The sequence below is a fragment of the Metopolophium dirhodum genome, chromosome 4 (genome assembly GCF_019925205.1).
Source record: "Metopolophium dirhodum isolate CAU chromosome 4, ASM1992520v1, whole genome shotgun sequence".
Classification (NCBI taxonomy): Eukaryota; Metazoa; Arthropoda; class Insecta; order Hemiptera; family Aphididae; genus Metopolophium; species Metopolophium dirhodum.
The window spans coordinates 20,039,947-20,056,118 of record NC_083563.1 but is presented as its reverse complement, the minus strand read 5'-3'; the positions used below and the strand labels follow the sequence as shown (position 1 = coordinate 20,056,118).

Below are 16,172 nucleotides of genomic sequence, written 5' to 3'. Positions count from 1 at the left end.
ATAGAAATCGTTTAGCATCGATCTCGAAGAAACAAAATAATTATATAATTCTTTGGTCCTATTATGTTATTAATCCTGACTCATCAATAAACTTAATTAAATAGCGGTTAGTAAGTTCCAATACGTAAAAAAAATTGTTATTAACATATAAATAACAAAACTTCATAATTATTATAAATAAAACTAAAATATATATTTATTGTAAAAAAATCAGGTTTGACTTATAACACGTACCTATATTTTATAATTTATACAAATATTTACATTACGATTATTAAAAGATTGAAAGCACAATATTAATAATATTTTTGCAACAGTATTCTAATAACTTAATTAATTAGTGAAAATATATTTTCCAATGGTAAAATCAATATACGTATATATCCATCATCTACACTCTACAATATTATACGGTATTAACTGTAAAGTATGATAGTTACATTTTTATAAAATGGTGCTAATTTATAATAATGATTTATAAATACAAATTGCTTTTAACAGACATTTTAAACACAATAAATATACAACATTTTATATTTACAATCTTATATTATAGCACTTTGGTAATGTTTGACTTAATCATTGTTACATTAATGATAATATTTAAATAAGATCACATTACACTTAACATTTACTAAAAAACAGGTATTGTTGCTGTAGGTTTATTATTAACATCATCGTCCAATGTGAACAAAACCATAAATGAGAGATACAAACTAATAGCTGACAGGAAATGCCAAATATCGTGATTATCATAGAAATCCATAAAAGTACATGGTGTGTTATACGTTCTTGATTCAGCTGCACTTAGCTACATTACATAAAAGAAAATGTATGACTATTTGTTTTGTTATTAAGGTAACAATTAAAAATACTTACAGTCCATGAACTTGATTTATGCATATAAAAATACAATGAGGCAGACCAAAATATCATAGCCAACAAAATGTACAGTAATGGCCAAAAATGTAATTTTTCCTTTGATATCAACTTCATAACAATATAAAATGATAGATACAGAATCAAATTGACCATAAACAATATTAAAAGGTAATTTCCAAAATTACCAAACTTTATGATCCAATGACTTACGGCCAATCCCAAGTTTATTAAAATACCTAGATCAACATGTTGAATAATTATTATAATTGTAATTTATAATTAGTTATTTATGATTTACCAATACTTAACAAAACCATACGGTTTGGATACTTCGGTTTACATGGATTTGGCGCAGTCATTAAGTGGTTTAAAAAACGTTTTGGTGTTTTTTTATCTAATAATTTAATAAAATAATTACTTCCAAATGTATTATTTTAAATATTATGTTATAATATTACCTAATTTCCACCTGCCCATATAGTATATTTGTGCAGATAACCAAAATATCATTATTAAATGTAAACAAGTGAAGAGTATAAAAAGTATTGGACCTTCGTACATAATACCAGTAAGACCAAGTATAATAACAAATGCCAAAACACCAAACACTAAATATGCATTAGCATTGATGTCAGGATGTCTAGTTTGATAAATTTTGATCATACTCAACATACATATTATGTACATAAAACTCGTATCTAAAACAAGTTATTAATAAATATTAAATTATAATACAAATTAAATGCAATATTCATAACTATTTAAAGTAATTACCAAATTGAAAGTTGGAATGATTAGGGCATACATGATAACAAGCACTCATTAACCCTTCCATAGCCAGTGCTGATCCCATTGCATAATACAAACCACAATGATTGGGAATACCAAATTTCTGTTGTGAGTTTAAAATATTTTATTAGAAAAATCAGTAAATTATAATTAGTTACAATAATTACTTACTTGATTGGGTATATTCACACATTCTCGTTTATATGTAATTAAAATGAAAAGAAGTCCAAAAAATATATACCCAATATTTGAAAATATATGATTGAAATCACTAAATTTCCATGGTCCTAATACAAAACTATGCGAACACAGAAAATTATAATAACACAAATCTTGATTCCCAGTTTCATTGAGCATCTAAAAAATATTTAAAACCGGTTATTTTTTTTAATAAATACATAAGTTAAACAAAATGTACTTTTTGTGAAGTAAAAACTAATTGAATAACAGGCAATGAATAAAATACAGCTACTGTTATCAAATTCCATACATATAAGCTAGATTTGGCTTTTAAAATTCTATGATCTTTTTTAGATAAATCACTGACATATAGACATGCTTTGGTTCTGAAAAATAAATACATTTAACATAAATTAAAATTTCAATTTCAAACATATTTTTTGGTATTTCTTTGTTGTTAAAATTACTATTCCATTTTTAACAATTTTAAATTTATTCTACAAATACACAAAATCAAAGATCTATTTTTACATTTAGTCTTGGTCTTGAATTTATACTTTTTATTTTGTAGTAAATAAAAATTTAATTGAATTATTATTATTACAAATTTTAATATGAATTTAAACATTTTGCTTTTTGGCACAAAATAAAATTTAATTTTTCCTAAACAGATTTATTATACACAAAATACATTTCATTTCAAGTGGACTTTTTTTGTATTATATTCACCCATGCTCAACCTTAAAGAATAACATTATACAGGATGGATCGACTATTATCTTATTAGTTATTTTTATTTGTTTAGAATGTAAATAAAAGTTAAAATATGATAGTGGTTTTTTTAGTACAATATGCAATGATTGGAATAAAATTAAATAGTAAATTCAATAATTTTGTATTAATATATAATATAAATGAATACATAATATCACATATGTGGTTGAATATAACATTACCTAATCAAATCTTTCCAAGGTTCAGGTGACTTCAAAATGTCAATATCAGTCTCATCCAAAGATGAATCATAACTCACATTATCAGGTTGAACTAAAAAATATTAAAATTAATATAATTAAACAATTCAGAGACAATAAAATAATTAAATTTCATAGGTAAAAACCCTCAATGTATCAAAATTAAAAAAAAAAACTTAAATATTATGTACTACAGTCATATAACGTATACTCGTGTTAGGTATGCAACGTTGTATTTACTATTTACCTATTTTTCTCATAACTTTTGACATCCAGATAATTTTTTTTTTTTATTGAACTTAAGCTCGGCGACTAAGGCCATTAATTGTTGTAGGGGTTTTGAAATGTGGTAGGGACTAGGGGTAAGGTTGGTACGGTTGTTACGGTATGTAGCAAACACGTGTATGTGTGGCAAGGTCTTTAACTATTATGAACCCGGGTGGTCACCCATCCGGGAGCTAGTAGTTGTGGCCGTTACTTACTCCTAATCGCATTCTACGACTGGTAGCAGCCAACGCGCCACGCCAAGCCACAGATAAATTTATTATTTGTACTGAATAATAATAAATTAAAAATAATGATTAATATTGATTATAGATCTTGGTTAATGGTTTATCCAAACATACATTTTAAAAATGTTAATAAATAAGTGTTTACTTATTAATTTTGTTTTTAAATTATTGAGAAATAATGTCTCAAACCTTAGATAGTACATACTGGATAGAACTATGATTAAAATTCTTGACGTACATTTACTGGCCCCGATGTCATTACTACACATGCACAAATCATAACTGCAATTATGTTACAGAGCTATCTTTTTCATTTCTGACTCATGCGCAATAATTTAATCGGGGCCGAATGGGCCGAACAAATCAGTTTCAAGCGCAGATTACACGTAATTTACGCATAGCTCTATCTAGTATGTATTATATTATAAGTATCAAACTTATTACCCACATTTCATTTAGAGGTTAAAAAAAATAACAATTTATTTTATCCTCTGCTCAGAATCTAAATTATAAATTGATATCTTCACTAATATAATAATCATAGGGAAATTTAGAACAATTGTGAACAGTTCCTCGCTGGCCACTACATAAAAAAAAATTTAAAAAAATTAGTTTTGAGTTAATTTAAAATTGCAGGTCTGACCATTCCAAGAGTAACCAGACACGTAAATACGCCTATGAATTATGAATATAACTATTTATTCATAACTCATAAGAGCTTTGTATCATAATTTAAAAACTATATTAAATCAAATGCTCTAAATTCTAAAATGTTATCCTTACTATTAACAGGGGTTGAACAAATACTGGTTGATGGTTCTTCTTGTGTGATGTCAATTGTTTTTAGATTATCTCTATACAATTAAAAATTCAATTAAAATTTTTAATTGTAATTAAAGTACAACAAACTCACCTTTTTGCATGATAAAAAAATGTGGTTAATACCAAAATAGAAATAAAAATAAAAGTTACTATTAAGCAATTGATTATTTGGTAATTAAAATCAACAGTTGGTTTCACCACAAAACTAATGCTTTTTGTTCTGGAATTTGTTGCTTGATAGTTTCCTCGATTACATGCTGAATTATCACTGTGAACTACAAAAACTATAAACAGTCCAAGTGGGTATTCATCTTTCTAGAAAATAATATAATACAAATTAGATTTACTCATATTTGTTAAATTGAAATATGTCTCGCATAAGACTAAGTAAGTTTTATTTTAAGTACCTAAGATAATTGAAAAACAGTGAAATTTAATTAATTTTTCAAATTATTAATAAAATATGGTCATTACTCTTGACAATACATAAAAACAATCAACAATATTGTCAGATGAAACTATACTCTTTTAGGAGATCACAAAAATGAATTCCTTATAATTGTTAGTAGTTGACTTTTCTTTAGTTATATAAATATTAGTATATTACATGCATTTAATATAAAACATAAACATACCGATATAATAATACCACCAGTTTTGCTGACAGTTTGCCGTAAACCATCATATTGAACTGTTTCTAGAGAGTCAAAAACTGGACACTAAAATTGTATATAATTGTTTTTATGTTATATATATATTTTGGATTCATTATTGTTTTATTCATACCGATGAATTTTGTATTGACAATGTCATACACATGACATCATCAGATATAACATGAAGTAATACCATAGAAGCGTTTTGTTTAAAACTATAATAATAATATACTGGTTCAGATGGTGATAGGCTGAATGATACTTCTTGATTTAATCTTAAACATTTTAATTTAATAAATGAGGAATGCATATAAAAACATAATGTAACGATACTTACAATACATTAAATGATTTTTGAACATCCAAACGTAAAATGAATGTGATATTTATTGGACTGTTAGTTGATACACTTACAACTATTCCACTTTCATTGTTAGAAGCACTTAATGACGGACATAATATATGAGCGGCTTTATAATATCTAAAAAATCCCAAATTTTAGTTGTTAGATTGTAATTTGTAAGTTAGGGTATTGGATATTATAAAAAGATCATAAGTCAACAAAATATGAGATTCCCGATAGTTCAGTGACAAACAGACATTTTTCAAAAATATTATTTCAAATTTAATCTGGATATGTAATTTATTTTCCTATAGATATAGTAGTATAACACATACTTTATTTCTTGTTGTTTTTCTATGTATGGAAGTTGCCATGATATCACACCAGAACGATGTCTTACAACAACTATTAAAGGATCTATAATATCATTATTTTCTGGTTCTATTAATGTGACCTTAACTCTTGGTGGTTCTAAAGTAGAATTCTATTAAGTCAACAAAAAAATTAAAATATAATTTTTAGTTTATACAATTAGATGATTAATACATTTACCTTCATGTAATCATAAAGAAACAAATAAGAAACAGTGTTGTTGATAATTGTTGGATAATTTTGAGAGTAATTTCCCTTCAAGACAATGGGTATAAGATCATTTGACTTGTAACTTGCATATTGACCACTGATTAATTCACTCCACACTGATGACAGGCCAAACCATACGACAAGTATTGGTTTCCACATTTTGATGAATCGTAAAAAAATATTCACGTGAAATATTTAGTCATTTTTTACTATTGTAATTGAATAATAAATTTGTTTAAAATGTATGAATAACTGTTTTGATAATTCCATATTAAATTACATCAATATATTTACGGAAAACTATTGTTTGTTGAAGTCTAATAGATCAATGGTACGATGATTAAGAACAATAGGAAAAATTTAAGTTCGAATAATAATAAAATAATACATAATAATATTTACTTTTTTAAGTTTCGAGGTGTGTTATCACTGATAAGTTATCAAGTTTTCTGAATAAACCACAGCTGATGTATTAATTATAATCAATGATCTTATTCATCATATAACAGCTGTAGTATCTAAGACTGTGTTTTTAATGTTTATATAGTTTAATATATTTATAATAACTGAACTATAATATTGTAGATTGTAGATCTAAATAACTATAACTATGACTATAGGCGTCTGTAGCTATTTAACTATAACAGTATAACGTATAAGGTATACTCTCTAGAGTCTAGAGTCTAGACTGTAGATGTCTATTTTTTTTGATTTGGAAAACAAATCCTGGATACAAAATCCCCAATATAAAAATTAATGCAATAATGCGACGGACACATTAATTTTAATTAACTATAAAATATAATTAATTGTATTAAGTATATAATAATAATATCATCGAAATCGAATATAAAAATGTAAAAATTAAATTAATTGCTTGTTAAAAATTGTGGTATGTTATAGGTTAAAAATGTTAAAAATGGCGAAAGTTTAACCATCGTTAAGGGATTTTTCCGCAATTCCTACACTATCGGATCAGGAGGAATATAAAAAATAAATTAACATTTAATGTTAATAATTGTTGTATTTATTATATTTATACATCACTTATGTGGACTTAAATTTGAATATATTGTATAAAGGCTGTGGTTTTATATTAAGTATAGGTACCTACCTACCTACTTAAAATGTGAGGCTGTGATGACCTATGAGTATCGAGTAAATAGTTACTGATGTTTGTTATAATTATTCAGACTTCAAGGCTTCAACTATTTCGTCATACATACAAGATACAATTACACAAGTATACAACTATGCAAAAATCATAAATAAATAAAAAAAAATTAGTAGGTATACCTTATAACCATTAATTATATTAAATTATCAAATACAATTAATACACCTAATACAATAAAATCAATGATATAATAACTTACCTTTAAAAATATTTTCCATTCCTTTTTGTTAAGTAGGCATACTAGATAATACACCTAGGTAGGTCGTAGGTGGTATATATACGTATATTTTAAAAGTATATCGCTTTAGTATGCCCAACTGTTAATAACATAAATACAGTATACGCCATAGTTTAAACATAAAAACAAATACAAAATTGTTATTTATAATTTATGTAGCCTTTTATGTAAGGTTTCTTTTACTTTTGGATTATTTTAAATCCCAAAAATGATACCTTATATTTGTTATTCTTTTACTTTATACAACTATTTTTAAGTAAAAAATTTAATAATAGAAATATATTTTATCAATTTATGATTTATTGGAGTGAATTTAATTTCACTATAGGTACGCGTGTGATAGATTTATGGACGGTAGACAAGACTATATACTGCCTTCTATATAAATATCGGCGAAACGTTATATCACTCACACAAACATATTAAATGGATAAATTTATGATAGGTAGGTATGTATTGTATTATTTACAATATAATATAAATTATTAATGTATGGTATAATTTGTTTTATAGGTTTACGTTTACATAATCATAATATATCATATATCTTATATTATGTATACTTATAATTTATGTATTTATAATAATATTCTTGTGCCCGATGTGTTTTTAAAAATGGAAACTGAATTTCATCTTCAAATCAGTAACTACTAACTAGGTTATTCAGTTATTGAGAAATCGTTTCCGTTGCGTGTTACGGATTCACATCATCTAATACATGAATATTGAATACATGATAGATTAAGCAAATATGTATCGTTTACACTGATAATTTAACTAATATAAATTATAATTTTATAATAACAATTAAAATAATAATAATAATAATAATAATAACAAAAATAGAAAATAATTGTATGAAGTCTCAAGTTATACTATATACATATATTATTATTATTATGTATTGCATTTTTTATATTTAGGTATAATGGTTCATAAATTAAAACAAATAATTACGATAAAATATTAGTTTCCTTCGCAGACAAAATAATTCTTATTATTTTTTTTAGCTATGAATTTGAACTATATATTTGTCAATGCACATCATTATAACATACCTAATAATATAATGTGTAATAAGTATTATTTTATTTTACATTTTCTCACAGTAGGTACATTTATTGGGTATTTCACAATGACTTACTGTTCTCTTTTATATAAAGATACTAAGGTAGGTACCAATATTATCTAAGTATTAACTAATAAGGTAACAATCGTAGGTAATTAATTTATTGTACTTAACATAAATACACTTATAATTAAAACAAATAAATGCTTATAATAATATTATGAACCTATTGACTAACCGTACATAGAAAATAATGTATACTTATATAATGTATATTATGATGTACATGTGATTCTTGGCAATTTAGTAGCCACTTCCGCAAGTAATTGCAAATTGTAATCTTCGTTTTTGGGTTCAATATTAGTTTCTGATTCAAGCAATTTTTTGGTGGTTTTGCTAAAAAATAAAATTTATAGGTAAATAATACTCTTAATTTAACTTCTGATTGATTTTTTAATTAACATTGCTATTTTAATTTTTAGTTACATGCGTGTGTTTTTTATTAATAAAGTAATAATAAATTGTATTACCTATTCGTCATAACATGATAAAATAAAAATTAATTAACCAAATGTCAGGTGTAATATTAAATATACAAGTGCTGTAGGTATTAATATGATTTTTTAAAAATAATAATTAGGTCATTTAGTGATGAATGGTAACAGAATTCAATATTATAAATTATTATGGCTATACGCCCATACTGTGTTTAAACATAGGTATGCACAATAAAGATCACTGCAAATTGTTTTTCAATACTTTAATATTATAAGTTTTATGTTATTAACTTACAACTTATAAGTAAAGAATATATTACAAGTAAAAAAAAGTAGGTGATAATAGAATCAAAAAATAAATAATATAGGTACCTAAGTTATAATTCAGACAGTCAGACAATAACATAAGTTAAATTACAGCGTTATAATAAGCCATAGACGTATATACCTATTATTGACTACCTATTGTTGTTATCACGTTTTATTTTCTCTACAAATGCATTTAAAAACGATTCTGAGCGTAGGCAGTCTGTCAACCCATATTGCGATTAATTATTATAAATTATAATGGTTTATTTTAAAATATATAAAAAGGCAATCTTTGAAAATTAATCTAAATATTTTGAAAATTGTATTATGTACCTATAGTGAAATATAATAATATACGCTCACATCATGTAAGTCCCCACGAATATTTTTTAATTACAAAAATAAAAAGTACCTACAGTATATCAAAAATATTTAATTTTGTTAAACATTTAAATTAAAATATCAATTAAAAATATCTTTTTTAATTTAATTAATATATAACCACTTATGAGAAACCTTGTATTTAATTCTCAAGCTTTTTGACCTCACGAAAAATATCTTAAAGACATTTATGTAAAAAAACAAAAAATATTCAAAAATGTCCCACGTCTATAAGTCTATTGCTTAAAGAATATTTTGAAAATTATACCATGTACTAAAAATGCTATTATAAACATTTCAAATATCAATGATTATTCGTTTTTTAATTACAATAACATAAGAAGATCAATTTTGTCAAAAACGGGTTTTTATTAATTTTCGTTTTTCTCGATTACTTTGAAAAGTACTGGGAATTCTTTACTTTTGACCTCCCAAAATACCAACTATATCCAATTTTCTACCAGATACAATTCTCAAAGTTGAAAATATATTTGTTTTTATGTTAGCAGACACAAAAAACACACATCATTGTAAAATACATATATTCATTGACCATCGTTTTGCTTAAAATCTAAAATAAAGTTTTAATGCATGATGATAATTTATAGTTTTGAAGAAGGTTCTTGGTGCTCTAACTTCCTAAGCTCCTTATCTGTCTCCTATATCTATAAATATTGTATTACATTTTAAGAGTTATTTAAAATACAAATATTTATAGTTTTAGATTTATTACTTTTAGGTTATTACCTATAGTTATCACTAGGTACTTATTATCTCATAATTACCTATTTATATAATAATCTACGCAATTTTGCATTTAAAACTAAATCACTATAGGCACTATGTAGGTTTGTTTTAAACTTTAAAGGCTTTATCATATCTATAGTATTCATACCATTGAGTTTTCTTTTCAAAATGGTGAGCAAAACTGTTACGAGTGAAACACGTAAACTTTTTAATTTTCAATAGTATTAGACTTTTGTCTATATCCTTTTCCTTTAAAATGTTTGGAAGAATTCTACGACGGCTATTTATGAACCAATTGTAAATCTATACGATTAGGACATTTTTTAAATACATCATTATTATTTAAGATAATTGTAGTATTAAAAAAAGTATAATTTTTATATTATATATGTATATAAATTATATTAAATACCTACTTGATTTTTAGTAAGATTTGTAACTTCCATTAAAATTTTCTTTGTTGATTCGGATGGATAGGGGTTGGTGCAATTTTCTTCAAGCCATCTAGTTAATATATTGACGGCAGCTTTAGGTAAATTTGGTCTCTTCTGTGGTCTTACCGTAACTTGAAGTTTCCTGTTGAATTTAGCCATATTTATTCTACCCGTGCCAATTTAATTTGGAAATTTATTATTTAGAGCAAATAATTTAAATATTAGTATTAGTTAAACGAAAGAAATTAAATGAAAAGAGTGTAAGTTGTTATACTAGGTATATAGTTTAATGCATAATAAATATTATTCTTGTATATTAATTATTGGTCAGATAAGTTGTTCCGGTATACCGGCTAATTGTAAAAGTCAAACTCTACTGCTGTCAAAACCTATTTATAGTAGAGGCATGTGTTCTAATCTAAATGTCAAAGAGAACAAATTTCGTGAAGTGCTTGAATGGACATCGCTGTATGCCTGTATTAACTATTTCATAGTATATATTATTACACCTACCTATTCATGTTTATTATATTATACAATAAGTTCGTCTTATTCAGTGAAAAATTAAAATATAATATTGATTTTATAGGGATACAACTATAGGGCCCATACTTACCACTTTTTCCGATATATGCTACTGATATACAACCGACAACCGACATAATTACAATTTAAATTTTTAGTCTTGGGTAGTTCCTTAAAATCATGTTAACTCACGTTAAAATCACATAAACGCCGCATATATGCCTATTGTAAAAAACCTTACAGATTGTATATTTTCTAAATAAATGTTAAAAAAAAAAAAAACATTTTTAGTGAAAATCATGAATTAATATTCAAATTAAACTAATATCTCAAACTGATAGGTATTTTATTAAACCTGCATTACATAAATATCAGCATATTGATTATTAAAGCCCCTGCAAACCCTATTAATTTTTCATCAAAACGACCTTATCGACTGACAAAAATTAAAGTACTTCTAGTGGTTTGATTTAAAAAATGTAAAGATGTTTTAATTGGTCGACAAGTCTACTTTGCATCGGTCGGAGCATATTTTTTATATTTTAGATGTTTTTTAATATATTCAATATCAAAAATGTATAAATTTATAAAATGTAAAATATTTATTCTCGTCAAGAATTTGTTAAAATTGAAAAAGTGCTCCGACCGATGCAAAGTAAACTTGTTTACCAACACAAACATCTTTACATTTTTTTAATCGAATCACTAGAAGTACCTTAATTTTTGACAGTGCGACGGCTATTTCACGTCCATAAATTGGTTTTCTAATGACCATTGGTCGAAACGGCTCAAGATAAGTGGAGGGATGCCTTACAATTTAGATTTCCTGATATCATTATAACATTCTTCGCACCTTGTATAATATTTTTTTTTTGTATTTTTTGTATAGTTCACGTTTTGTTTATGCATCAAAACACTACAATCTTTTTTTATCATAAATAATCTTTAAAATTAAACAAATAAATACATTTTTTCAAATTTTAGTCAAAACTGATTTTTATTTCTAATATTTTTCTGTATAGATTTAAGGTTATATAGTTAAATTTGTAATTAATACTAAAAATATGATATGTAATATAACATAATCTATTAATATTCAAGTAGGTAAAACATTTTTTCTACTTAATTTAACATCACTTTTTCTTAATTAAGTAATAAAAGTAAATAAAACAGAAACTTAAGCAGTAACAGTATTCTATCCATGGGCTAAATTTAGAAATTGATCGACTCGCACATATCACACATCTACTTATAAGTTATCAACAAGATATTGTCAGAAATTACGTTTAGATATTTTAGCTTATTGCTAGTTGCTACGTCCCTACTTATTATCATCAATATTGTTATTTTTCTGTGATATACGGGCAGATATAGTATGACGTAACATTTGTTATCAACACTTATCATTTTTAGTATAGGCGAAACTGCCTATACTAAACAACACGATATAGCCGGGCCTCAATATTATAAAACAATATTATTTTCACCGAAAAAATAAAAAACTTTCTTATAATATATAAATATGATATTTAATTTTACAACACAAGTCTTAGGAGGGATGCGTTATTCTAGACAAAATAAGTAGAGGGATGATAAATTTAAGTACAAAAAAGTAGAGGGATGCCATCCCCCCGTAACCCCCTCACTTCGACCACTGCTAATGACTTTAAATGTCTTGTGCATGTGTGTGCGTGCGACCATAAACCAGATAAGAAATGACAATGAAGTGTAAATTGATGCGGGTTGCGGGTGATGGTAGGGGAGTATACACACACTAATGATCATTTATACTACACACACAAAGACGATCAGTAATCGCAGGAACGAAATAATTGCCTTAGCACAACTCCTTAAAAATGACACATTTGCAGGGGCCTTAATAATAAATTAATAAATACATATTATATTAGTAGTATTATTATTATAATATTAGTTATACCTAAATAATACGTAGAACATGTTTTTTCCATTTTAATCTAAAATAGTTTATTAAAAGTTTTAACAAATTTAATTAAATTAAATAAGAAAACCGAGAGTGTCACTCTGCTGTACCTATAGTAAGTGTCAAGTGAAGTGTGAACCTCGCAGTATGCTGTAAGTCACTGTAGTGATTGTGTTAAACTGTTCGATAATAAGTCATTGTATAAGATTCTGAGTGCAAACGATCTGTCATCATAAATGTTAACAAAATAATTAGTGATTTTAAAGAATTTCGTAAAAATTTGAAATTCAATTAATGTGGCTTTTACGAATAACATTTATTTTAAATTTGTGTTAGAAAAAGTTATGCGACAACATATATTTTACGTACAAATGTAATAGGTACATTTTTAACATTAAGGTATGAAAAAAAAAATGTTTAAGTCTATTTTTAACTACAAAATAGTTAGTGCATTTTTGCACTCGTTTTTTGGCAATTTTTCACCAAATGTTTATATGACAATTTTCCATAAATCATACAATTTTCTTTTTAAACTATTTATAGCCATAAGAAATTTTAGATTTTTTAAATATTGTCGATAAATAATTTTTCGTTTGGTAAAAAAACTTGTAAATGTTTAACAAGGTTCCTCGTAAGATGTTATTAGTGTGTAATTGAGAAAAAGTTGAGCGTATAACTACAATATTTTTTTATGAGTGTCTGATGAAGTTAGAATTTTGCACTGTGCAGCGGAGCTGTATTCCAAGTGCCCACCTTTTTCGATTATACTGTAAAGTACTAGCTTTTAACTCCCAAAAGTACCAACTAAAACCTAATTGCTACTATAGAAATCTCCCCCAAAGTTAAAGATCAGAGTTATTTTTCGACTACCTATAAAAGATGTCTTCAGGCATAAAAAAAATACATAAATCATTGTTAAACTAATATATTGATCACTATCCGCTAAGAATCTAAAATAATGAAAAATAAATAAATAATAAATATTAATGTAATTTTTGAACAATAAACATGTAGATAGAGCCAAATAGAACTATAAAAATCAATTCATAGAAATAAATAGTAAATAATTGTATTAATAATGACAAAAAAGTGGGTAAGTGGATGTCGCTCTGCTGTACAGTAGGTTACAAGTGGGTCACTGGAATAGATGGTGTTAAATTTGAATTCAATGATATAATATCATTGTATAAGAAAAACGATTTTGAGCGAAAACGGTCAGTCAGCCTATGATATTACTAAGTATATTTGATGATATTATTGTGAATAAAGTAATTTATATATTTACCTATTTACGTGGAACCTTGTTTTAATTTTCAATCCTTAGCTACAAAAGTTAAACATTTTATAACTACAAAATAATAATTAAATTTTAAATTTGATAAATTTTGTCAAAATTTGAACTTTAAATGCTTATAAAAAAAAATTGTGCCTATGTATTTTTAATATTTTTCAACTGATATTAGAACGATATATCAACAAACGTTTCCCCAGCCCCCCCCCCCCCCCAAAAAAAAAGATTTTTTGCCGTGCATTAAATTTTCACGCTTTTTTACTCAACAAATATAATTTCAATGATATTTATAGAAAAAAAAAACTAAAAATTTGGAAACTGAAAATGTTCCGAAAAGTTCAAAACAAATCAAAATTTTATCGTGTATATAAAATGCAAATATAAACGACCAGAGAAAATTTCATTTATATACGTTCATTTGTTTTAGAGTTACACGAAAAACCAAAATCGGTTAGGTTACGTTTGGTGGAAAACCGATTTTGCGTAATAATTCCCGTTTTTTCCTTCGTTCCAATTTTCCAATTTTTCCAATTTTTCCAATTTTTCCAATTTTTATGTCGTTTTTCCCGGCTCTTTTGACAACTATTGGGAATTTTAAATTTTTACCTCCCCAACGCATCAACAATATTCATTTTCCCATCAAACATGATACTGAAGTTAAAAATCGATGCATTATTTAAAAAATTTAAAAAAAAAACACACATCATTGTAAAAACAATACATTTATCGTTTCACTCAGAATCTAAAATGACTAATGAGGTAGGTACTAACTACTAAACTGGGGGATGGAGTGGCCGAGCGGACTAAGGCGTCGGTTGTGACGCACACCGCGCTGGTTCAAACCTCGGTTCACGGGCGGCATTTTGCTCCGGGCAAGTCACGGTGTCCGGAGAACAAGTGTCGCCATCCCCCACCCGGGCATAGCAGATACCTACGGGTGCCCAATTAAAAATCTGCTAAAACTACACACACATGTTTACCAACCAACAGTATCCTCCCTTACAAACAAACAGCTAATGGCCATAGATGCCGGGCTCAATGATCAATAAAAAAAAAATAAATATTTAACTACTAAACTACCTATGTTTATTGTTGCTTTTATAAGTAAAGCTATTATTGCCTGTTTTTTAAAACAAATTGTCAATATCTAATACTCGGAATAATTTCAATTGTTCTCATGAAACGTTAAAAAATAACCACTCTTTTCTCTTTTATATAGGTAGCTGTCTTAATTATTATACCTAATATGTTAATAATTATTATAAATCTTAAGGGATTCGATCCCGTCTCTGTTTTCTACCAAAATAGACCTATATTATGTCAACAATGATGTCTATAATAATTCATCAGATAAAATTTCTGAAAACATATTTGAATTCGTCATGAAGTATTCTTGAAAACGACTATTGGCCACTTTTTTGAAATTAAACTACTTAACCCTTCAAAATTAGATTTTTAGATTTTGAATATTAAGAATTTTAAAACATTAACATATTGAAGTTGAAAAATTAATTTTAAAATGTAAAAAAGTCAAATGTAATATGTTTTCAGGAAATTTTATCGGATAATTAGGTTAGTTAATATGATTGGCAAAAAATAGATTTTTTTGACAAAATGCAAAATAAATTATTTATATTTGTGTAATTCATTATTAAATTGACATGAACGATGAACGTGCCCGTGCGTGGGAAGCGCTCCGGAATTAATTGTATTAACAGTCGTCAGTCAAAAATTGCCTATATTGAACTCCTTAAAAATAGCCGAGATTGTATAGTAACATAATAGAACCTATGTGTTATATATTTTATATTTAAAATATATT

General features: G+C 26.0%; 2 protein-coding genes across 2 annotated transcripts; both read right to left on the bottom strand.

Moving 5' to 3' along the window:
- Positions 1 to 187: 187 nt before the first annotated feature.
- LOC132943500 (SID1 transmembrane family member 1-like) lies at positions 188 to 6,146 on the bottom strand. The gene is made up of 15 exons (XM_061012524.1): positions 5,711 to 6,146; positions 5,494 to 5,642; positions 5,153 to 5,296; positions 4,946 to 5,090; positions 4,795 to 4,878; positions 4,251 to 4,474; positions 4,121 to 4,191; positions 2,808 to 2,898; positions 2,090 to 2,237; positions 1,843 to 2,028; positions 1,657 to 1,774; positions 1,341 to 1,580; positions 1,181 to 1,276; positions 880 to 1,118; positions 188 to 811 (listed from the first exon to the last, which is right to left on the bottom strand). Exons 1-15 carry the CDS (start codon positions 5,897 to 5,899, stop codon positions 635 to 637), a joined length of 2,301 nt encoding a protein of 766 aa, XP_060868507.1. The 5' UTR covers positions 5,900 to 6,146; the 3' UTR covers positions 188 to 634.
- A 2,054-nt stretch (positions 6,147 to 8,200) lies between these two features.
- On the bottom strand, positions 8,201 to 10,941 carry LOC132943985 (homeobox protein TGIF2-like). The gene is made up of 3 exons (XM_061013183.1): positions 10,575 to 10,941; positions 10,307 to 10,461; positions 8,201 to 8,620 (listed from the first exon to the last, which is right to left on the bottom strand). Exons 1-3 carry the CDS (start codon positions 10,749 to 10,751, stop codon positions 8,500 to 8,502), a joined length of 453 nt encoding a protein of 150 aa, XP_060869166.1. The 5' UTR covers positions 10,752 to 10,941; the 3' UTR covers positions 8,201 to 8,499.
- Positions 10,942 to 16,172: the final 5,231 nt, after the last annotated feature.